The 26,339-nt window shown below is 31.2% G+C and overlaps 1 protein-coding gene across 4 annotated transcripts; it reads left to right on the forward strand.

The window, feature by feature from the left end:
* Nucleotides 1–26,098, forward strand: LOC139492511 (obscurin-like protein 1). 4 transcript variants are annotated; one of them, XM_071280682.1, is made up of 11 exons: nucleotides 1–47; nucleotides 2,133–2,390; nucleotides 2,900–3,165; nucleotides 11,623–11,880; nucleotides 12,679–12,936; nucleotides 16,856–17,116; nucleotides 19,807–20,061; nucleotides 20,898–21,152; nucleotides 22,355–22,609; nucleotides 23,569–23,585; nucleotides 25,021–26,098. In XM_071280682.1, the coding sequence occupies exons 3-11, from the start codon at nucleotides 3,057–3,059 to the stop codon at nucleotides 25,909–25,911; spliced, it is 2,559 nt and encodes an 852-aa protein (XP_071136783.1). In that variant the 5' UTR covers nucleotides 1–47; nucleotides 2,133–2,390; nucleotides 2,900–3,056; the 3' UTR covers nucleotides 25,912–26,098. The 4 variants fall into 4 exon arrangements, with proteins under 4 accessions (XP_071136783.1, XP_071136781.1, XP_071136782.1 ...); XM_071280680.1 differs by having other exon boundaries at nucleotides 13–47; nucleotides 2,911–3,165; XM_071280681.1 differs by having other exon boundaries at nucleotides 13–47; nucleotides 2,911–3,165; nucleotides 19,807–20,037.
* The last annotated feature ends 241 nt before the right edge of the window (nucleotides 26,099–26,339 follow it).

Consider the following 26,339-nt stretch of genomic DNA (forward strand, 5'->3'; position numbering starts at 1 on the left):
TATTTCAGAAATCATAAAACAAAACATGGCGTTCAAAGTTCCTACACGTAAGTTTTAAAAAGTATCGTTAAACAGTACAAAATGTTTGTCCGCAAACTAAATTCAGATTAAGATTTGACTATTGAATATAAAAAAAAGTTGTCACTTATTTATTAATGATTAAAAAGATTGATCAATTTCGCAAAGTATAACGTGTGAGTTTTAGAAAGTCAGATACATGTAGGTGCATATTGTGGTGTAATATATTATTACGTTTGCGATTGACAACTTGTAGAAATAGAAAAAAACGAGATTATTGTTTCACAGAAGTGTAATACGGTATCTAAATTCATTACTTTTGATAACGAACATTATCGACAGTTCTTTCTCATAATTTTTCATAATGTACTGTAGTTAAGGAAAAGGTGTATTCATGTCCTCATTACTTAATATAAAACGAGCGTCATAGATGTGTAGATTAATGCGCATCTGCCTAAAAAATATTCCTGGTCTTTATGATCAGTTTATTCATATCATTCTCTAGAATTTTATTGACTCCATCATATATGATAAAAATATGTTATTAATTCGTCATAGGAATTTTAATAACATGATGACAAAGCTTATTTGAAAAAAAATCGTAATTTTACATGAAATTTTTAAATAACCGGAAACATAGATTTACAAATCCAACTAAATATTTCCGTGTGTCAAAAAAGTACCATTGTTCATTTAATTAGCTTTTTACGAGATCAATGAAGCATTTATGTAAACTCACACAAGGTTGTAGTATTTTTAGATGAATGTTACAATTGATATCTTCCGTACAGACGACAGTTCATGTTATTTTATACATTTAAAATAAGTTAGTTCACCTCATTATAGAAAATAAAGACGGAGATAGCAAAAGGCCATTTAATTTACCTCATGAAATCGACAATTCAAAATCAACCAAATATTATCCCTAACACGTTCATGAGACGTTAGCCTGACAGATATCGGGTTTTTTTTTCATATTTGACTTTTGTCTTATATATTTTTAATGATGCTTCAAGTTTCATGAATTTAATTCAAAACTGCAAAAATCATCACCTAAGTATCATTTTGCTGTATTATTATTTAATTTTTATGAGCATAAGATGTCAAAGGGCTATACAAAAAAAGATGTAAAACATTTTTCATGAAAATGTTATTGTTTAGATTTTTTTTTCTTTAAGTAAGACATCTGCTAATATGACTTATACCTGATTTTGTGTAAAAACTATGCGTAAAATGACCATTTTAGTTCACAAATTTCAATTTCAGCATATTTATAACTTCAGAGTAATATGATAAGTGACACTTCTACACTGCATCATCTTGCTTTTATTTACTGGTAAATTTGTTAAAAAATTAATGGTTTTATTAGTTTTGCAATTGCTGGGGTCGACTATTAGCTCTAATCATATCTCCTTCTTTGCGAATATATACGATTACCTACTTTGAAAATTACTATCTGATGATTTCAAATTACTGTTTCTCCTATTTTATAAGATTTTAAACACACGTTTATGTCTTGTTTGACTTTTTACAATAATTGTTTATGAATATAACATTATCGACTGTGACACTACCAAATAAGTCTTATCATTGCATTTGTACAACATGACGGTTGATACGTGTGGATCAGAAATTCTTAACCCTTACGGACTACCTAAAATTATCCTATTTTTTGGGATGGTTAGTATTGTTCAATCTTTAATTGGATATAAAATATTTTTTAGATTTGTGGTTATCATTTCGTCTTTTTGTCGAACTTTGTAATTGCGTTGTCAGGTTTTCTTAGACTGATTTGTTTCGAGTGCGCAAATTAGCCTCTATATTAGTTAAATTTCAATTGTTCATGCCGTAATTTTCATGCTAAACGGACATCTTTAACTAGTCTTACTCCTTCATGTCATGTCAAGATAATGTTAACACGTTGAACTAGATTGCGGATTAAAAATTTACATTTACAAATAATTTCTCAACTCTGTTTGCTATTTGCTACTACTCAGACAAATAATGTCATCAAATACCAGACTTCTGTATGATTTGAAGGATAATTCTTAAAACTAAGAAAATGAAAATACGTATAAAATTATTTCAATTTTGTCCCTTTTTTTTTCGTACAGTCACTTTTTTGAGGCTATTACGGGATGAAGAAGTTCTTGAAGGACACGATGTTCAATTTGAATGTGAAGTAACTAAGAGTAAACTTGAAGGAAAATGGTATAAGGACGGTACTGAACTTCATGAATATCCAGATATGAATATACAAAACATCGGCAGAAAACGTCGGCTGCAAATTTATGCAACAAGTCTACAGGACACGGGAGTATATAGTTGTGAAGTAAATAATATTAAAACTAAAGCGTTTTTGGATGTAAAAGGTAAATGCCAGGAAATAAAATTACGTAATTTTTTTTTATCCTTGATATGTTGTAATTTTGTTTTGATATTCAACAAAGTTTGGCAAATTATCATAAACTACTAAAAGAAATGTCTATTTATTAGGTCTATAAATGGTGCATATTGAAGTAGAAACAATACTAATTTTTGCAGACTAAAAGATCATATTTCCGTAGTAAAAAGTGTCAAAAAGCTACTTTCAATTTTTATTTAAAAAGCTAAACGATTAAAACTTCATAAAAAATACCCGAATGGTCTTGGTAGTCGTTTTTAAAGCTAAAGATTTCGTGCATATTGGTTATCATTTAGTCAGAAACTTAACCAAGTCAAAACTACAAGACATTACATGTATGTTACCGTGATGAACATAAACCCAAAACAAATATTTAAAGTCAAAGAAATTGATTTGTTTAATCCAGCTGCAAACCGTATTTCATTCCAAAAAATTAGATCAATATTCGGGGTTTTATCTTAAGTGTTAATATTTTAGATTTTTTACAGCGTATTTTACTAGAACTCTTAGGAATAAAAACTGCTCTGAAGGAGACACTGTAACTTTTGTATGTGAGGTTAAAGAAAGTGATACAGTAGCACAATGTAAAAAAGACGGTATCAATGTTAAACACAACAGATATAACATAAAACAGATGGGGAAAACTCATCAATTGACAATATTGGATGTTAATCACTGCGATAATGGTTGCTTTACTGTTGATGTCAACGGTAGAATAAGAGAAGCATCACTAAATGTTAAAGGTAAAATTGGATTTTCTCATATTCTCGTTTTCTTGGTGTTTTTATTTTGTGTGACTGTCAAATCATGGCATAAACTGCAAATGGTTTGATTATTTTTTATTGAATTTTCTTTTTTATTAACATTTTTTTGTTCTTATGCTTACTTTTTTCTAATCTTTTATAAACTCTTTTACAAACCATTGTTTTACTGTTCTCGATATATTCCAGAGAGAAGATGACAAGAAAATGGTACAAACAATACGTTGTTTGTTGTTTTGTCTTTTCTTTTTATTCTAGCTTAAGAAGCCTTAACTGGAATATGATTTATGATCCATTTATTACTAGCAAAACTATATCACTTGTCTACTCGTAATATTTGGAAACAAAAAGGAAAAGATAATCGCCTACTAATTTTGTAAAATATCAAGAAGCAAGATTTGCATCTAAGATTTGCATCTAGTTATTGGAATGATAAGAAAACAGCATGCACTGGTTTTGGTCATGCATAGTAAAACGTGGTTATCATATCACATCATTTATTAAAAACTACATTCTTAAAACGTTGATGACAACATTTGATAACCATGATAAGGTATGTTGATGACCTAAATATTTTTCTGAAAGTCATGAACTCATCCTTGTGAAATGTGGCAAAATGTCTGTCAAATGTATACATCACTAAAATGTCTTCTCATTTTGATTTTTCTTAATGAAAATGGTAGCTATTACAAAGGTGAACTACGTAAATAGAGCTCTTTATAATAATTAATTTTATTCACCTTGAATGTTTGAGATCCCTACTTGGAAATTGTATTTTGACAGACAGATAATTGCTCTAAATATTAACACCATATAATACATTTAAAATCCAGAAAAGCACTTCGGACGCATAAACATATTTTTTTCAATGTTGTTTTTTTTCATGGAAAACATTTTATTAATAAGTGAAAAAACACACAAATGTCGTAAAAGAGCAGCTCAGAAATATTCAGAAGTTAAAGACTATATTATCCTTAAATATCTTTTAAACGACGTATTATTTTTTGGCATTGTCAAGTGGACAATGTTATACACACATAATTTAGATAAATTGAATAAACAAAACAAAATTAATGTTATTCGACAAAAATGCAATAATGAAATTAATCAACACAAACACACACATAAACTATATAAACACACATAAAAAATAACTTAATTTGAAGACATGACCTACACAAAATGAACAGGACGATTCCATAGTTTTTATATCATTACTAACACTGCACACCTCTCGGTAAGATGGAATATCGCACGTTCTGTAGAAATCTTAGATAAGGTTGTCTCCTTTAGGTTACAGCTAATCACAAAATGAAAGGATATAACTTTTATTCACACATTTCTTGGTTGACTCTTATTGACGAAGAGAACATTAGATAGTAAGTTTTACTTCAATGATGGATTTAGTTCGCCATGATAACTGTCAACTTTAATATACTTCACGGACTGCTCAATTTATTTCGCAGATAATCAATTGCAAATTTCAGTTGGACGGCAAACGCCTGAATCTGACAGATAAAGGTCAACTTGTCGACACAAAAAGGACCCGTATGTGAAATGTTTACGCCAACAAACAGCGCCCCCTATATTTTTTTTCTACGGCATCTTTGAGAACGATGTCCCGTTCTGTAGTAAATTAAAACATTAAATTAACTAAAACATAGAAAAGTAAGTGTAAAAAACAATTGAAAGATATATTTGTAGATGACTGGTTATGCATGATACGCTGGCAATGTGCGCAATGTCCTTTAATCCAAGATTGAAAATTAGTTTGTTTCCTACGTCAAAATGGCGGATTTCAATGTTTACATTTTTTCGTCTATTTATAATCTGGCAAAATTTCGTATCCGATCATTATGTAGCAATTTTATTATTGATCTTTGAAGATCATCCAATTACATTTACCGTTAGAAAGTGGCTACACGTTACCAGCCATCGTTACAAAGTAGCCATGTGTTTTGTGGGGATACCTTGGGAATGTTGTGTATTCAAAAGTTACGGTAAAAATCAATGTTTTCTTCATTAAATTTCCATGCAATTCACAAGTCATAACAGCAAATCCATTCTTAACAGACCTCATAAATTAAACAGACGTATTTAACTGTCTGTTTTAGCAAAAATTCGTGTAAATAAGCCTCATGGGTCGTTTTGAATTCAAGCACAGCAGACAAACACGTGGTAGATTGTTTATGTTTGATAGTTTGTTTACCTTAATTGCACGTTGATGTTACTATATACTTACAACCTTTAGGGACGACATCAAAAGTTCAATGAAGGATAAAAAACTTAATTCAAATAGTTTTTTCACTGACCCCCTTACCCCCTATTAACTTAATTTGGGGAAATTTGATTGACCCATATGGATATATGTAAAAATCAATGTCGGATAACCAAATATTGCAGCAGTTCAACCCCCACCCCCAAACCATTTGAATAAAGTTTTTTTATCTTACATTGATCTTTTGATGTCGTCCCTTATCGTGTTATACTTTCAATAGTTATATAATACATCTTGCCTAAGAAACACGTCCAGCTAGGTGCAATGACTTCCTTTACTAGGACTTTAAATAATGAGGGTGTAATGATGTTTACAAATTACCATATTTACATTACAGCATTTTTTTTGCATTTGATATATTTCATATACATGTACTGTACATTTTATGTACACAAAGAACAATAGAATAAATGAACATACATGGGTTTAATTTCCACCCTAGGTATAAATTTTGATACTCATTATAGGTTGGAACAAATAGAGCAGATTGCAATTGACAATAATCTAATGTCTAAAATGCTAATTGAAGGGGGCCAAGTCCTCAACATCATTTTTTCTAAGTATACAGCAGCTCCTATAAGGATTAGTAAGGGAATACTTCACATATAGTCCAGTGGCTTAGTCCTGTCTTTTTTGTCTCTGATATTTCCTTATTTATATTATCATTTCTATTATTCTCTTGTACATGTAGTAAGACAAAAGCTATTGTTACTCTTATATTCCTCATTTGCCTGAAAACAATGGAATTTATTCATTGTTGATGTATGTAAAGGGACTTGTAATTTAACTGTCACTGCTAACAGACACTTGGACTCTGGTGATAAGTTTCTAGACTGTTATCTCATTGGCAATTATACCATATTTAAATGTCAGTTTCCCCTTTATAACTTTTTAAGAAAAGAATTTAATGATAATACAATAATAAGTTGTAAAAATTTTGAAAAGTTAAGCACTAGTGCCAAATATAATTGGCTTTTTATTCAAGTAAACCTAGAGGTATTGAAAAGTGTTGCAATTTAAAATAAATGTTTTGAGCTCAGAAAACTATCAATAAAGTGCAGATAATGTTTTAATTAAGACTTTGAATATATTTGCCTGTTAATACATGTAGAATATATAATTGTTATGCCCTTTTTCTAATATATGTGTGGCTCTGATCTGGCTGTGGTTTAAAATCTATATATCAACATTATTGTGTCAATTATAAAAATCATTGCAATACATTACTTTGCTCTTCATGGGCTCTTTAATTGAAATAACATATCTTATCTTATACCACATCTCTTTATTTTAGTACTGACAGGTTAACTTTTAAAAGCATTTCAAGTAAGTGTCATGAGATGTTGACAAGCTTAGTCAATGATCATGATGATTGTAAATCCAGATAATATCATGAGATTTTTTTTTATAAAAGTATTAATGTGATTAAATTGATTATCTCAATTCTAAGAACTGACATTCTGATGTGATACTATGAGATATCAGAATAATAAATATCTCATTGTTGTCCTTTTTAAAAAAAAAATCTTAACATACTGTATTTAAGTCAGTTTTGTTTTTGACCACTATAACATGGGAAGTGACCAATCTCTATGTTATACATTGTAGTAATCTCAGGTTTGTGTTTTTTTAGTTCAATTGACTATGCATTTTAGGGCAGGAAAATATGAATGTGGATTAAATTTGAAGTTGATTCAGTATATTTTATGACATAATACCACTATTTTAATTCAACAAAGCATTTTCAAACTTTATTTAATGGTCAGCTTAGCTTATTATTCAATCAATAACTTAATTGAAAGGACTCAACAGTTGGTTGTAGGACTTTTGAATTCAAATGTAAGAAGGAAAAAAAATAAAGCAAAACTTGAAATAATACAAATAATAGGAATTATGAGATCTGCATGATATCAGATTGCAATGTGACAGCTTTTTTTCAGTTATCTTTGTGCATGTTGTGTTGATTATTATGTTTTAAATCCCTTTCTGGTTCGTTGGGTGTTCAGATTTTTTTCTCTTGATTAAGACAAGCTATAGAACTTGTACATCTTATATAGTTTCTTATCTCAGGGTGAATCCAGACAATTTTAAACATGGGTGGTGGTATTCTCAACCAAGGATTAAAAGGAGGGTTCCAACTATATGATCCCATTCAAATGCATTAATATTCCATAAAAAGAGGAGGTTCCAATATCCAGACCCCCTGGGATCCACCACTGTATCTTAAAGCAGGTATAATAAAACAACAAAAATTGTACATGTACTTCTGTCCACTGCAAATTAATTTTATTTTCATTCAATGGTAATGTTCACAATTTTGAAGACCATATTTCCTTTTTTTCCATATTTTTGTTTTAATGTAATGAAAAGTTCAATTCTATTGTAACACAGGTTACTGATAAACCCTTCTTGTATCCTTCTATCTACCAAAAGGTGTTTGAGAATATACAACATGTACAATAAGTCCAAGTTTCAGAGAAAAATCAGTTAAATGTATAATTTTCTTCTTTGGAAGTGTTCAATAACCTGTAAGTACTTGAACAAAATGTCATATTCAACCTTTCCATGACTATTTTAATGTTACAACAGTAGAGGAACATGGAATATTTAAATATTATTTAAGAAATCGTCGAAATATATCTGCAATCATTAATTTTACTCGAATTTACTGTTGTGAACTTGCAATATCCAACGATGCGCGTACCGATGTATCTCCCTTTGATCTCCGCTTCGCCACGAATAAGCTGACACAATTGCGTATCCGGGGTTTTTCTGATCTGTTAGAGTATATAAAGAACCAAAAAATGGTTTTACTTCATATTTTATACCCCTCAACACGTTACCAAACCTATTTAAGAATTATTAAGGATTTTCCGTTGACCTACGCAAATTTGGTTTTTATTAATGTACGAGTACAAATAAGTCAATACGAGTCCAAAAACCACGAGGCATGCACGTTTACCAAAAAATCGTAAACTCTGACCTTTTATCACGTGACCAATGTCTTGACCTTAGAAGCCATTAAATCGTTTGCCGTCCAACTGTTTGGCATATTTATAAAAGGATACAATACAAACTTCCCAGAGTCTAAAAATATCACATTTTGTGCTTGACCAGTTAAATCGAACACATAATTTACTTCACAATACTCGACATAATCTCGACAGTACTTAATTGTACAAATGCTCGACCAGTCTCGACCGGTCTTGACTAGTCGTGACCTGTCTCGACCAGTCGTGACATAAATACTTAGCCTCGACGGGTCTGAATCACCCCATATATCTCAATTATGTAGTGATCTAACAAAATGACAAGTTATTTGTAAGTTTGGTTCATTGCTGTCCTATTTAAGTATTCAATTAATAGGTGAAAAAAGCTAGTCAGTTCTGACTAAATTCAAAAAGGCACCTTTGAAAATGTCTTCAGCATTTTTCAAATCATCTTGCATTATTGGAAAACTTAACAGATATGTCCATTATATATTGATATTAAAAATTCCATATGATGTGATAGTTCAGTTTATCGCTATCGAATTAACGTATTTTACCAATAGGTAAAGAAAGCTATACTTTCAAGTTCGGTCTTAATTCAGATAAGTTAAGAGTTTGTATAATTTTTCTAAATCATATTGGATTTTGATTAATCTCTACAGCTGTATCAATTATATATTGATTTAACAAAATACCAGGTCATTTGGTAGCTTGATTTATTGCTGTCAAATTTAAGGACGTTATTAATAAGTATCTACATGTATCTAAATTTATTCCTATCTGAAAATTCTAGACTTTTTCTACCTATTAATTGAATACTTAATTTTAACAGGCTTTTCAACTTAAATCTTCTCTTGACCTTACTGGGTCATGTACAAAATATGGTCTTTTTAGAGCTGTTTGTAGGGATATTTCTTACCGACTACGGGCGTTGTAGTTTTAATCAGCAAACACAAAATTATTACCATACAATCATTATTATCTCCGACACAAATTATCACCGACCAGTTGTTTTGTTTTATACATTTAAGTGACCAAGCAGCTGACTCATAATGCAAAAGGAATTTATAACTTGATTAACTGGACATTTTTTTTTCATTATCAGGTCATTACCCAGTGTAGATATCTGTCTTTTAAATTAGTGTTGTTCGGGGCACATACACAAATTCATCATGAGAATATTTTAGATTTAATTGACTAATATATATATTTCAAGATCCACAATTACATTTTGTACTTGCACCAACATACAATCATAACCAAAAGATAAACTATTAGTTTTTGGTCAAAAAGATGTCTTATATCCTTTAACTTAAAACATTTTGGTTTTTTTTTTATCGTAGAGTTAAATTAAAAATAGAAACAGGTGTGAATGATCGAAAAATGCTGAAATTCGGTTTTTCTTTTCCTTGATTAAGCAATAGATTTCGACTGTTCATATCAATAGGATAACATTGACATTGGTGAATTATATTTACCTTGAAATTTTGCATTATGTGTCCCGTTTGACATGAGTAATATGACAAAGTCTTTTAATCAAATTTCTGTCCATCTGTATGCAATCTATAACACAGAGAATATGTGTTATGGTCTGTTTTTGGTGTTAACACTATATTTTACAAAGCAATTTGATTTATTAAGCAAAAAAAAAAACAATACGTATAGGTGCGTCTTGGTTCTCAACCTGAGGCACGACCCATTATAAGCATATATGCATGTATGTTCTGTATATGTTCGTTTATATATCATTTATAAATGAACTGAAATCTGATATTTAATTTTCACAAACGTTTAGGATGGGTTAAGATTTTATAGCTGTAATTTTGTGAGTAAATGAATATTAAGCTACACCACTATAAAGCTTCGTGTAACATTTCTAATTTTAGGCCAAATAAGGTCCTTTTTGCACCAGATCCTATGATTAGGGGTGAGATTTGGACTCTCTGTATCGTTTGTGGATGTAGCAGTGTTGAATACCTATTAGCGGCCTAAGGCTCTATGGTTGGGTATTGTATTGCGATTTTAAGAAAAGTACAACAAACGTGCAGTAACATTACTTAAATATCGAAAAAGAATTTAAAAATCATCTGCATTTATCCAGTTGAATCAAATTAGAAATTCTTCAATACCGTCACATTTTATTGTCTTCAAAAATTCATCTAAAAAAACAGTTTTTAAGAATATTCTTGTCATAGAACACACCGAGGGATGTCGTTATTGATCAAATGAAAGACCGACCGTAGATAGGTCGTTCTTTGGTCAATCCTGACACCCTAAGGAGTGTTCTACGACAAGAAAAACCTTAAAATGTGCATTAACTGACTTATATACCGCCAATAAACTACTATTTTCTGCAAAGATTTTCAGAATTTGCATCCCGTTTTACCAGCCACACTAAAATTGGATATTCTGTTATGATGTGTTCAGGTTTTAATACGCCGTACGGTTTATTAATAATGTGAAATAAAACTCACTGATGAATCTAGATATAAACTTTAGAAATTATAATCGATACACAATAAAAAATATATAAATCGTTACCGCCTGATTATGGTGTATAAAAATACAAGTCACTTTGTAATTAATTTATTACGAAAGGGGGTGGTATGTTTTTCATTTCTTTTTAAAAAAAAACATCTTTATAAAGGAAACGCAGATTTAAAAAGAAAATTAACGAATAAACTATTTAGGATAGTTGTTTTTCAACGGTACTAAAAACAAAATTCAAGCAGAGAATAAGGATGTAATTCTATATTCCCTGACTTTATTTTGAGGTATATTGTTGTTTGTCTATAGAATTTAATAATATTTGATCAGTTGATCATTTCAAAGAGTAAAAGGTATAAATATATAATACTAAAATAACGAGGTCCAATTTGATAGCCGTCATGGGGTAAAAACAACGAGTCAAATAATTCAATGTTATAGATAACTAATGTAGGACAATGGTATTGAGTTTGAGTATATTATTGTTTTCATTTTTATCAAGGAAATTAATGTCCGGGTTGATTATTCGAAAGAATGACCTATCGTTCTAAAAGAAATAACTCCATGTAGGTATATAAGCTTTCATAACGACTATATTAAAAGTAGTCACACTGAAGTTTGACTGAATTACGAAATTTCAAAAATATCGAAAACTCTTTACTTTGCTTTATTATTCATTTTCAGCATGTTTTATGACAGATCCAAATAGCATTTCCTGTACAGAAGGAGAGAATGTCACTTTTTTATGTGAACTTCATACCACAAAGGAACCTATAGTATGGTTTCATGGCAGTTTGGAGATCTCGACATCCGACAAGTATCATGTGCGATCTCAGAATAGAAAAACAGTGTTGGAAATAAAAAATGTTAGTACTGAAGATAGTGAAGAAATAACTGTAAGAGTAAAAAACTGCACAAGGAAGTGTTCTCTGATTGTTAGCAGTAAGTATTCCTGTAATACAGAGCATGGCTATGTAAATGATCAAATATTACTCTAAAGTAATTAAAATCACTGAGAAAAAGAATAGGAATAAAAGAACATTTGGCAAAAACATGTATAGAAAGTCATAGTGCATTGAGAGGTAATGTTTACATATTATATTTATGCATGACATGATCTTAGCAGAATTGAAATACTTGATTTTGTCAGATTTTTTTTAGACTTGTTTAATTATCAAGAGGTTAATTTCACATAGAATTGAAAATTGATAACATTGATAGCAAATATTTTGTCAATTGTTGTCAGCATTGTTGTTTCTCAATTAGTGATGACCCTTTGAAATCAGTATTTTAATTTCAGAAAAGATAAAAAAAAAACCATGGATCTGAACTGATTAAAAAGTGTGATTTGCCTTATTTCCATTCTTTTTCGCAAACATAAACACTCTACATGATTTTAGGAATGACATGCAGCATAAATAATTTGAGATGTTGCATGATTCCCTAGGAGGAACTATCAACGAGTGTCAAAATGACGTTGCTGTAAGCAACAGTGAGTCATCGTTGGCAACGAAAGAGTACTTTTATATATATGAAAACTAAAATAAATGCATTGATAAGTGTTATGCAAGGTCTTTTTAAATTGCACCTTTAAAAAAACGTTTTGAGAAGCACTGTTTTAAAACTAAATGTCCAAATTTTGTGCGAATCAACATTAATAAAAACTGTTAACGTAGGTTTTAACTTTAGTATGATACTGCTGGTTAACGTAAGGAAGCTAAGTGAAACAATCTATTGTAGAATACTTTCTGAGACAGTTGGAGAGTAAAACCGTGAGAGAAGGATGTAGCGCGCAATTTCATTGTGAGGTCAGTTGTCAAGACGATGTGGGAACATGGTACAAAGATGATGAAAAAGTTATCAGTTCTAAAAAGTTTGATATTACAAAGTCAGGGAAGATCAACATTCTGGTTCTAAATGACACATCTATAGTTGACAGTGGAGAGTATTCTTTCAATGTTCATAACCATGTGACAAAATCATCGCTTCTTGTTGAAGGTATGTATACTTATCGTACCTCCTATACATTTCTAGGAATGTGATTGGTTAAAAGCGCCCCCGTGTATATTTCATATTAGGTTAGAAGGGAGGCGGGGTTTATCTCATACACTGTTAATAGTGGTGTTACGTCCCTTTATATTCCTTGTAAGGTAGTAGGGAGGCGGGGCTTATTTCATACACGGTTAGTAGTGGTACCGGTGTTATTTCGCTTTATAAAAACAAAATGGTACTGAGAGAAAAATCGTGTAGGATTCAATAGACGAAGAAAGTGATGATTAAGATTGAAATAAATTCATAAATCACATTTAAACCAAACAAGTTGTTATTATTGGTATCTGTTTTGTAAGATTAATGGAAGTAGTCTCTTAATGCTAACAGTATTGAAACTTCCTCATTTTGAAAGGTCACTAGTCTAAATTTCACATGTTAAGTTAAATTCGTTACATAGTGTGCTAGTGACCTAATATGGTATTTATGGGAGCTTCGCTCTCATCCCATATGGAATTTACTAACCCCATATATACCGTATTAGGTCACTTGCACACTATGTAACTAATATTACCTATATCATTTTAACAGATTATACTGTAGAAACAACATAATTTAAAAACAAAAGTACAAAAAAAGCCACTTCCGGCTTTCGTTTAAATCCGAACAAGCTGCAATTAATTTTCAGAATAATTTATATCTTACAACATGTTTATCTATAGATATATACTAGTATGTGATATATGTTAATTTGTGTCTTGCTTTCCAATAGTTCGTTTATTGAAATTTGTTTTCAGTTCTCCTCAAATATGTTAAGTTATTTACCTATAATTTCCTGTTTACAAAACTTTGATTTTTTCAAAAAACTAAGGATTTTCTAATCCCAGGCATAGATTCCCTTAGCCGTATTTGGCACAACTTTTTAGAATTTGGATCCTCAATGCTCTTCAACTTTGTACTCGTTTGGCTTTACAAATATTTTGATATGAGCGTCACTGATGAGTCTAATGAAGACGAAACGCGCGTCTGGCGTACACAATTGTAATACTGGTACCTTTGACCTTTATACACACACAAAGAGAATTCCTGCGTACCCCGAGTAACACATATGTGATACACCTACTCATAATTTAGAGGCGAATAGACTAGAACATATAAAATCGAACAACAGATTTTTTTTAATAAAAATTGTCAATTCAAAAGTTTACCAGACAGCAAAAGATCTTCGCAACCTATAAATTTAAATAATCACGTCATCACATGAACACAATCAAATGATAATGGTTAGAAGAAAAAAGTGTATGCATATGTAATGTTACCTATTCATGCGTCATTTCTTGGAATGATAACGTATATACTGTGATCTACTGTGGATAAACTTATTTTCGATGGTACCAATTTTCGTGGAATTAGGAAACATGCATTTTGGTGGATATTTAATTTTGTGGTTTTGCCAAAGTTTGCAGATAATATAAAAAAGATGTGGTATGATTGCCAATGAGACAACTATCCACAAAAGACCAAAATGACACAGACATTAACAACTATAGGTCACCGTACGGCCTTCAACAATGAGCAAAGCCCATACCGCATAGTCAGCTATAAAAAGCCCCGATAAGACAATGTAAATCAATTCAAAGGAAAAAATTAACGGCCTTATTTATGTAAAAAAGACTTTATTAGGAAAATTGATATTCGTTGAACATTGAATTTGTGGTTCAACTGTAACACCGAAACCCCCGAAAATTGGTATCCTACGAATAATTCCACAATAAATATAGTTTGCTCCTCTCTTGTGTGGCACTTTTTTCTGTTCTTCGTTTAGTTTATCTCTGATCAATGTTTTGCTTTATTTCGTTATATTTGTCAATGTTAAGGAAGTTCTTTTGGGACAGGTTGCGAATCTCACTATATCAATGTTTAGATGTATTTGATTGTTTATAATCGTCACACCAATGTTTAAATCAAGTCTTTACTTTACCATTTTTCTACGATACAAATTTTCTTTGCTAAGGTAGCAATACACAGTTAGCAGTTTGGTTTCGCATTTTGACCCCAATGGATTTTTCAAATATAAAAGTTATTGTGAAATAAAATTCATTTTTAGACAGCTAAGTACTATTTTGGCCCTGAAAGATGGTTTATAAGAACATTAAGATTATGTTTTACATGTTTTATGGGCCTCTTTATGTTTGACTCTCCGTGTTTTCATAGCTAGACTGGCCATCGGTCCAGAAATTGATATAATGTTTACAAACACTTTTTTCAACACGAAGTTTTTGACGCAATTTAAAAAAATTGACATGATTTTCATTGGATTTACTGAAAGGAAAGATAAATACAAACAGTTTCAGAAACGGTATTACTTTAAGTGATTGGATGGCTACTTTTAGCCAAATCTAGGAGAAATGTGTGACATCTGTTTCCCCCTTTTTGCAATATTTTATAGCAAATAAATGCAGATTGTTGATATTGATACACCAAAAAGAAATTATATTTTTTTTCCATTTTTTATACTGGAAGATTCGGATCACACAGCAACCTTAATATTGCAAGAAAGCAATGAAGAGGGGATGGTAAAATCTATGAGGGCACATTTCAATATTTTTTCCTAACTGTTTATTGCTACCTAAAAGTAATTTAGTATTGACAGAGAGGTAGTCTCTGCCGCAGTATTCATCAGGTATTTTGCAGAAGAAAGGTATGTCAATTGAATAAGCCAATTTTACATGTTTTAATTGTGCTTAAATATTATGAAATGTAACTCGAAATTCGTTGATTCTATGATGTAATAGGAGAGGAAAAAAGGAAAATATCCGAGGTGATCTGTGACAAAGATCATGTAAAATGGTCGACTACATCATTTTATTTATATCATGATGGCTTCCGTAAAACGTACTGCCTTAGGATCAATATCGATATTCAAGATGTTTTGAGTCACCGTATTCAATGTGAAAACTGGTCAAATTTAATTTTGTTTAGGTTCTCTTAATTCATTCGGTAAACTCGGAAAAAACAAATGCATAGATTCATTTAATATAGATGATGTCATACCTGTCTACTGAATGTTAATATAAACTGAAACGTTAGTGCAATTTTACTTTGGTAGTTTGGTGATAATTCTTGGTTCAATATAAGGGATCGTGTAAAAAACGACAGTCTGATAATTAGTCTTCGTTGATGACCGTTGAATATGAGAATATCTGTATTATAGCTTTCATGCTGACCAATGAATTTCATTATACTTTTATTATGTGTAATACCAGTAAAGAGTTAAATGAGTAAATAAACTGAATTACAGAAAAACACAATTAGAATACACTCCAACACAGCCAGGTTTTCTGCCTCAATCTTGAAGGTTCGAAAACGACGGTTATCAGATTTCCATGTATCTATTTCCTCATGCAAAGTGTACACCGCCTTATTTGAGACTGAACCTTCCAACCTGCCACATAAAAGATCAATGTTCAAATTTTAATTATTGATTAATAATAGAAAAGGCAGGTAATAAAACAAATTTAATTAATCTTACAAACTCTGAAATGAGCAGGACATGTTGCGGCGTCTGGGTACGCGTCTCCTGTTATGCATTGCATAAAAAATATCATTCATTCACTTTTCCTATAACATCTATACTTAAATATTCCTCCGAATTAAAGTGTTATCTTACAGAATGTTTATTTTTTGTTAAAGTGCATGCTAACAAATTTCAAGTAGGTTCTCTCAAGATTCTAGATCTTACTAATCTAAGGCTTGGTGTTATAACTGAAAAACTAATACATTACTAACGAAAAAGGAGCACTGGTGAATATTTATGAGGTATGCCTGTGAGGTTAAAATGTGTACTCTATAACTCAGAATATCCCATAAGAAAAAAAGCCAGTCGATAAAATGCGTTTATGATTGATAATGAATTAACATATTGCAGGATACTTTATTAAAAATCCTAGGAATATTACTCGTGAGGGGGGAGAAACTGTCTATCTCACATGTGAAACAAGAGAGATAAGCAGTCCAGTAAAATGGTACAAAGAGGGTATAGATATAGATGTTACTAACGGAAAGTTCTCCATACAACAGAACAGAAACCAATACCAATTGGCTATACAAAATGTTAATAAGATGGACAGTGGATGGTACTCAGTAAATGTAACTGGCAGAAAACGGACGGCACGTGTAACCGTGAAAGGTAATATAGTAAAATAGTCGTAAGGAACACACAAAACTAGTTTATCAAGTTTCCTGACTATATTTGAAATTGAGACATTTCTAAAGAGTAATTATAAACCTAATAAGCCCGAAGAGCATGATATCATCCCCGTTTTGGAGGAGGTTTGTGTTGTTCCGTACTTTGGTATTATGCTTTAGACCTAAAATGTCGTATTATATAAGAACAATTTTACACAGCCTAAATTTGAAACAACAACAAACCAACGATGAACAGATACTTTTTACCGTTTTGACAGCATACTTTTTGTTGGTCTTCTATTACATATTACACGAACTTAAATGAACCTTGAAAGTGACAGTTCTCGTTTTGTTAGTTTTTGTATTCTTTTTATTTGTACGAGAACCTTCATGACGTAATTATAACAAATGAATTGGAACTGATCGTATAGTAAAGATTTTGTTTTGGCCCTTCGTTTTAGACAGATTTGGTCATGTAACTCCTCGTGTATACGGAATGTCTTTTAGATTGAGCCTTTTTGAAAAATGCGAAAGACTCAACACATTTTGTAAATGTTATTAATTTTCAGTGGTTTTATAAATATTATTTTTTGTGTGATAATGTTTAACATGTTTAAATGGATATTCCCTTAATACATTTCTTTTTGGTAATAATAAAATTGAGAATGGAAATGGGGAATGTGCCAAAGAGACAACAACCCGACCATAGAAAAAAACAACAGCAGAAGGTTACCAACATGTCTTCAATGTAGCGAGAAATTCCCGCAACCGGAGGCGTCGTTCGGCTGGCCCCTAAACAAATATATACTAGTTCAGTGATAATGAACGCAATACTAATTTCCAAATTGTACACAAGAAACTAAAATTAAAATAATACAAGACTAACAAAGGCCAGAGGCTCCTGACTTTGGACAGGCGCAAACATGTGGCGGGGTTAACATATTTGTGAGATCTCAACCCTCCCCCTATATCTCTAGCCAATGTAGAAAAGTAAACGCATAACAATACGCACATTAAAATTCAGTTCAAGAGAAGTCCGAGTCTGATGTCAGAAGATGTAACCAAAGAAAATTAATAAAATGACAATAATACATAAATAACAACAGACTACTAGCAGTTAACTGACATGCCAGCTCCAGACTTCAATTAAATTGACTGAAAGATTATGATTTCATCATATGAACATCAGGCACAATCCTTCCCGTTAGGGGTTTAGTATCATACCATCATAACATATATGAGAAGAACATAACCCGTGTCATGCCAACAACTGGTTTTTGAATAAATGTGTTCCGATGCAAAGACCCTATAAGTGAATCAATATTAACGCCAACATATGCAATCTTTAATGGCCTGACAACAGTATCGTAACTATATCCCTTCTTAATAAGTCTATTCAAAGATTTTGTTAGTTTTTGAGGTGAATACTGACACCTTTGTGCTTTATAAAGAATATTTCCATAAAAAATTGGATGTGAAATACTTGAACGTATAAGACGTCTGCATGTTGAGCTATATTTACGAATGATGTCCTTATACCGATGATAAAATTTAGTAAATGTTTTGACTAGTTTGTGATATCGAAAACCTTGGCGTAATAATTTTTCAGTAATACATAAATTTCTCTCGTTAAAATCTAAAACATTGTTACATACACGAGCGAATCGTACAAGTTGAGATATATAAACACCGTAAGATGGTGACAAGGGAACGTCACCACCTAAAAATGGATATTTAACGATAGGAAATGACAAATATATGTTTTACACTGGTGCCTTCAATTTCAATTACAAATACAGAACTTTAAGATGATATTAATTTCATATTTTGTACAAATTTCACAAGTATTGATTTATTTTTTAAATTGGCAAAACTTACTAGTTAAATAAACTGCGATATTTTATACACAAGTTTTCATTATATTATTTATATTTTAATAAAGGTTCAATTGATGTAACAATGTAACAACTCGGTGTTAAAAAATATTGTAATTAGATATTTTCATTAGCATTTTTCAATTATGGCATCCCAGTATAAAAATGACTAAAGGTACGCCACATCAGAAATAAATTCATTACACTGGTGCGCCCCAGGGTATGTGAATTTTCCACACCATGTGAAATTCAGTTAACCCCTGATTAGACCAAGATAATTACTACTATTATCTGGTATATTTAAATGTTTATCGTTTTAGCAGGAAAGATAAACTTATAATCCATCAAATATTGTATTCGGAAGAAATAAAAGAAATATATGAATTAAATAATTACAAGCAAATAACATTATGTTGGACTGATTTGTTTTCCGGTCATGTTGATGCATTGTTTTATAATAATTTTTCGTTATGCAAACCATATCAATCTTAATGATATGATTCTTTGTCCTAGTTTTGCTATATTTCCAGCCATTGTGTACTATTTCCTTTTTCCCATGTTTCTTTATGATTTTCGAGTTTCAAGTACTTACATCTGAATGACCAGAGACATCATTTGTCTTAAATGTGGTTATTTTGCAATTAAGATTACTTAAATGGGTACAATAAAGTGTTTTTACAAAAACAAATCCTATTCACTACAATGGTCAAAAGTCATCCTCTTTATTTATTGTATATGTATACCAAAGAAACAATGTACTACCTACATTTATAATTTTTGTAATTGAATAGTTTGTGCAATTATAATATAATTACAGATTTCTTTACTAAGCCTCTCAAAGATATTATTTGTCACGAAGGTGATAATATCAAATTCAGCTGTAAATCAATAGAACCGGCTTCACCAGCAAAATGGAGTAAAAATAATGACGTGATATGTAATAGTAGATGCATTTTAGAACACATGAATTATGTCCACAAGCTTAAAATTCAGAATGTGAAACCTAGCGATAGTGGACACTACTGCATTAATGTGAATGGGAAAACAAGTAATGCCATTTTACACGTGAAAGGTGTGTATAATTGAGAGAAAAAAATACTCATGAAAAAAATGCTTTTAATCAGTGTTCTCATCTCAAAATTTTCCATTTTTCTTTTTTTCATTCGTTGGCTTTTACCATCAAACAATTAGTAACTACGGAGCTAGTGTCATGTTTAGTTGTAGGCATTTATAAATTTGCGAAAAACGCAGTACTTCGATTCTAATAAAAACTTATTCAAATTGGTAGCTGATAACTAACGAAATAACCTTCCGCTTTAGAGTTTTTCTTCGTATGACGTGATGTTTTTACATGACGTTGATTTACCTAAATCATTCTTTGAATTTAGCGAAATTTGATTCAGTTTCAGTTAACATGGTTAATATTTCAATCCTTTATGCATTAATTATTTCTTATTTTGAATCAAAAAGGCACCACATTTATGTACTATGAATTAGTTCTTTTTTCTAAATTTTCACACAGCGAAATCAACACATTTGTTTTTGAACATAACCTACAACATGAATATGTCCATGGGATGTGAACCGTAACAGCCATACATATGTACATCTGTGATGCTGTGCTTGCTTTATCCTGTTATCTGGTTCTTTTTATTTTTGGCAATCGCCAATGGCAGTAAGCAGGGTTTAAGAACATCCGTTGTTCGACCTGCTAGTCAAATGCGTTTTGTAAAAAATATACTTTTTCACTTTCTTGGTCTTTGGTCTTTTGGAAAGTTTTGTTTGTGCTGTGTTTAGACACCTCCACCAAGATTACATATTATCATTAAAAAAATCGAGAACGCTAATAAAAATTAATTTGTAATTTTATTTTCCTGCAAGTGTTTACTCATTTGATTTGATTCACAGATTATTTTAAAGGGAGACCCAAAGACATTACCTGCAAAAAGGGAGACACAGTTCGATTCGAATGTGAAGCAATGAAACACGGTATGGAAGTGAAGTGGTTTAAGGATGATAAAAACATAAACCCTGATCAATGTATAGTTGAACAAAAGGGACAAATTTATCAACTGACTATAAACAATGTTGATACAATGGATAATGGACGATACACCATAAGTGTAAATGGTAGGACCAGGACAGCTTTTCTCAAGATTGAGGGTAATATAGTTTAAATATAAGTTGGCAATCGATTTGAGAAATACTACTTTGGTAACAAAGAAACAACATTTGTACTCGATGATAATCTGAACGAAAGAGACCCAAATTACAGAAAAAAATAGAAATGAAAACAGCATTTTAAGAACCCCATGCGTCCGATACGGTTTTCTGGATTGACCATTATTAGAAACGCTCAAAGTCTAATATTTGAATCTATAAGAACCGAACATTTAGAAGAGTTATAAGACCGAACCACCCCTAAAATTAATTCAAATATGTATTGCCATAAAACTACATATTTTAGAATGTGACACAACATAACAAAAAAAAAAAAAAAATAACAACAAGATCATTAATATACACAATAAAAGTAAATATTTTAAGAGTCCCCTGTCTTTAGTTCACTAGACTGTTTTAAAAAGGATCCTAGCTTATTTACCTAATGTGTGAAATTTGGTTGAGTGTATATATGTTATTTTATCTATGTCATTTAAATTAATAAATAGGATATTCTCATTCATCAAAAAATCAAAATAAACGTTTCTATTATTGTGGTTTCTATCACAATATAAAAAGAAATGAATTTCATCTTCAATTTGTTTACAGTTAAAATTAATAATAAAATCCATTTCAAGTAAAATTTGCAATGGTGTATCCTGATGAAAACAAACATTGCTTTAAACTAGCCAAAGGCATACAAGATGGATCTTCTTTCAATTTGCTAGACAAAACGATACGGACCTAACGTAAATATTGAGTGATCATTATCATATCTGAAATATTGCATTAATTGAGAAGATTCTTGTCTGCCATTGAAAACTAACTTTCGGATCTTTTTTGTTTGTCTTTAACGGTAGACTGCATTTTCATTCCAGAACACACTATATGTGTTTTCAAAATAAAACCTTATAGTGACGCCAGTAATTGTTCAACTGCAATAAATTTAAAAAATGATTATCTAGATGATAAAGGATGATCATATCACGAAATGGACACTTTAATCTTACCGAATAGATTATCAAACATCTTTGTAGGCTATACAAAGTACATGTGTATAATGATTGTATTTTTATAAAACTTACTTGTTAATCTTACCTTGCACAATTTTGTTTATGTTTTCCTTATTAATAAGAAATTCAGGAAGATTAAGAAAAATAATATAATATGTATTTTTATTTTTAATTTATTGATTTTGCACACAGATTATTCAACAATGATGCTCAACTATATTACTTGCAAAAAGGGAGAAATAGCTCGATTTAAATGTGAAGCAACGGAAAACGGTTTGGAAGTGAAGTTGAATAAAGATGCCAAAGACATAAGTTTTGATAGGCATATAGAAGAACAAAAGGAACAAGGTTATCACCTAAGTAGCAGTAACATTAATACAATTGATCATGAACATACCAGCATATTTGTAATTAACAAAACCAGGACAGCACTTTTAATGGTTGAAGGTGAATTTAAATACAATTTAAAAATAATCACACTATCTTATCACTTTGTGTTGGGAGTACAGAATCAGAATTATTAGAATTAAAATAAATCTATCGGTATATTCCAACTATGAAACCTATCGTAAGCTTGATCTTTTAAAAAGAAAAACAACATGAAATCAGAGTCTTCATGGATAAATCTTCAAGTATGAAACATTACATTTGTTAAAACTTAGTTCCGCGTGTTAAATGTCTTCTTCTCAATTAATTGAACCGAACTCATAGAATTTCATAGAAAATTCTTTAGTTATTTTTATATGAAGAGGTTTCAAGCTATTATCATTACAACGGTCTCAATTATGACGTTCAAGAGATTCTACCAAGTTTGAATGATCGGCGTCCTGATATGTTTGAGAATGCAATATTTGTGTCAAAGATGACAACGGATTAGTTCCACTTGTGGTAACCACAATTTCATTCTTTATCATTCTTCTTGGAATAAAAGCGACCAATTACCGGATTGTAAATTGCCAAGAGCAACTAGTATCCTTCTATTCGAAAAATACATATAATATATCACCAATTCAAGACATCAAAGTCGTTTCCTATACCTACTATGATAGATAACTTCGTTTTGTCTTTTAAAGGTTTGTATAGACATATAAAACAAATGATGTTGTTTACATTGATTAGCAATCATTTTGGAAATATTTCTTATTCGGTTTAAAGTTTTAATCTATAAGAAGATTGAATTTATTATACAAAACAGAAAGTGTTTAGCGATGGACAAATAGTAGAATACACCTATATATATTTAAATGAAAGAAAAATAGTATGCATCCTATTTTCTATTCTTCTCTGTATGTTTTATTCCTGACAAACTTTACCGAAAACTGCAGCCTAAAAATGTCTTATAAAAATCATGTTCAATATCTCATGGTTTTATGTCTCATATTATACCCTCTTTCACTACATTGTAGGTTGTTCTGAACATGAGGTAAGATTTCTAGAAATTACATAAAAAAACAAAACAAAAACAATCTACACACAATTGCATCACCCGCATTAAGACATCTGTTTTATAGACATTGTCTACAAATTCAAATCCTAAATTTGTACATTAAAATTATTATTATAAAACAAATGAACTCTTAAGTAAATTCTAACAGTGGAAATGTGAGTAAAAAGCCAAGCTTGTTCATATTATTCAGAATACATCGACAGAAAGTGTACTTATTTTTGTCATTCTGATTTATATTCGCGTTATCTTTCTACTCGCGAAAATCGCTAAATTATTTGTTTACATTATTCAAGCTATTAACATTTCAAAATGTCCCGGAAATTTAATATTGATCTCTGTCAATCGGTCGATCGAATGAGGGGAACCTCTTTATAATTGTCGATCTGGGTCGATGCCACTGCTAGTGGACGTTTCGTCTCTGAGGTGATCACCTGCCCAGTAGTTAGCACCTCGTTGTTGACATGAATATCAATTATATGGTCATGTTTTTAAATTTCCTGTTTTCAACACTATAAAATTTGCGAAAAACTAAGCATTTTAATATCTCAGTCATAGATAATCTTAGCCGTATTTGGCACAACGTTTTGGAATATAGGATCCTCAATGATTTTCACCTTTGTACGTGTTTGATTTTATGACTACTTTGATCTGAGCATACAAGTAACTGAGGATTCTTATGTAGACAAAACGCACGTCTGGCGTATAAAATTATAATCCTGGTACCTTTGATAACTATTTGCACGATCGGGTCGATGCCACTGCTGGTGGACAATTCGTTCCTGAGGGTATCACCGGCCCAGTAGTCAGCACTTCTACAAAACTATACATTTTGCGAAAAACTAAGGATTTTCATATCCCGGGCATAGATTACCTTAACAGTTTTCGGCACAACTTTTTGGAATTCAGGATCATTTATGCTCTTCAAATTTGCATGTGTTTTGATCTGAGCATCACTGATGAGAAATGTGTAGAGAACTATTTTCACCACCGGGTCGATGCCACTGCTGGTGGACGTTTCGTTCCTGAGGGTATCACTAGCCAACTTCGGTGTTGACATGGATATCAATCATATGTTCTTTTTTTTTTATAAATTGCCTGTTAACAACACTATGAAATTAGCGAAAAACTAAGGATTTTCGTATCCAAGGCATATATTACCTTAGACGTATTTGGCGCAACTTTTTTGAAATCAAGATCCGCAATGCTCTTCAACTTTGTACTTGTTTGGTTTTATGACTATGTTTTGATCTAAGCATCACTGATGAGTCTTATGTAGACGAAACGTACGTCTGGAGTATAAAATTATAATCCTGGTACCTTTTATAACTCTTTAGTGTTTTGTTTTTGTTTTAATGTTCTGATTTTGTATGATCAATTATCTTTTTTCAATAGCCAATGCTTTCCTTTTCAGGAGCTATTTTCCCAATGTGGACTAAATGTTGAATTCAATGTGCAAAGTACAAAGAAATTTGATTTTAGCCAACAAATTTCAGCATTCAAATCTTTTACACTTACAAACATTTCTGGCGATTCATGTCAAGAAAGAGATACATGTATTCTCTCCAGCTCGAAATCACATCGGTCTGATCCTCCTATTGCGATGAAACAAATTATAATAGATAATGATTCTGTTCATCACAATTTTGATGTACTATTGTTTTCGGAAAACGAGGGCCAATTTAGTTTAGAGGTTTTGTCAGATGTCGACAAATATACTGCATTTAAGATAGCAACAAGTCTCCAGAAATTAAAAGATGACTGTCAAAAAGGAAGCCTTGAAGATGTCCTGGAATTTCTCCACAAAGGAGAAATAAAAACTGATTTCATCAAACCTAGTAATACACATTTCAAAATTAAATCCATAGACAAAGACGATAATAGACAAACAGACGTTGAGTGCGGAAGGACAAAATCATTGGTTAGTACTAATGAACCGTATCGTTTGGGCCAACAAAAAGAATATCCGAAAAAAATACAAAACAAATCAATTGAATACGACAACCCCGAAAAGTTCGGTTCAAAAAAAGAGCGACACACGGATTTGAATATTAAAGATTTCAGATTGGATAGACGAAAGGTTCCGCGAATCGGTTTGGTGAAAATGAAAAATTGTAAGGTGAAACAAGTGACACCTCCTCCAAGATGGAAAATATATTTAAGAAATCTTGAAATAGCAAATGGTGTTGGTGAATATTTTGGGATGAATATACCTTCTTTTAAAAGACCAAGCGTACCATGGCAGACCGTGAACCGACAATCACCGATATCGTACAAACTTCGATTTTTAGACGAGAATCATTAACACACGCTCGTAACCACCATACTGCTTGTAACCTAGTACAACGGGATGATTGTTCTATCAAACACTGTAATAGTTGTGAATATGGTTGTAGTTGTGCTAAAAATGATTGTGGACATCATAGAACATAAATTTTACAGATAAAAAAGTATGTAGTTATTATTAAACCAATCAACAATTCGGAACAAAATACTTTGTTATGTTATTTGGGATGTGCACTACATCTTGGCAATACATTCATACAAAAAATAAAATGTAGTATTACTCTGTTATTTATACAACTCTCTACCAAACAAAGCAGTTAATAACTGTACGTCACCGTATGACCTTCAGCAATGAGTAAAACCCACACTGCATAGTCAGCTATAAAAGGCTCTGAATTAATTACAAATGTAAAACCCAAACGAGAAACCAAAAAGCCTAATTCATGT

Source organism: Mytilus edulis, chromosome 10 (genome assembly GCF_963676685.1).
Source record: "Mytilus edulis chromosome 10, xbMytEdul2.2, whole genome shotgun sequence".
Taxonomy (NCBI): Eukaryota; Metazoa; Mollusca; class Bivalvia; order Mytilida; family Mytilidae; genus Mytilus; species Mytilus edulis.

Coding starts and splice junctions, on each gene's coding strand:
- LOC139492511 (XM_071280680.1), top strand. CDS start 26: ATGGCGTTCAAAGTTCCTACAC. Junction 3,166..11,622: donor AGCATCACTAAATGTTAAAG/GTAAAATTGGAT, acceptor ATTCATTTTCAG/CATGTTTTATGACAGATCCA. Junction 21,153..22,354: donor AGCTTTTCTCAAGATTGAGG/GTAATATAGTTT, acceptor TTTTGCACACAG/ATTATTCAACAATGATGCTC.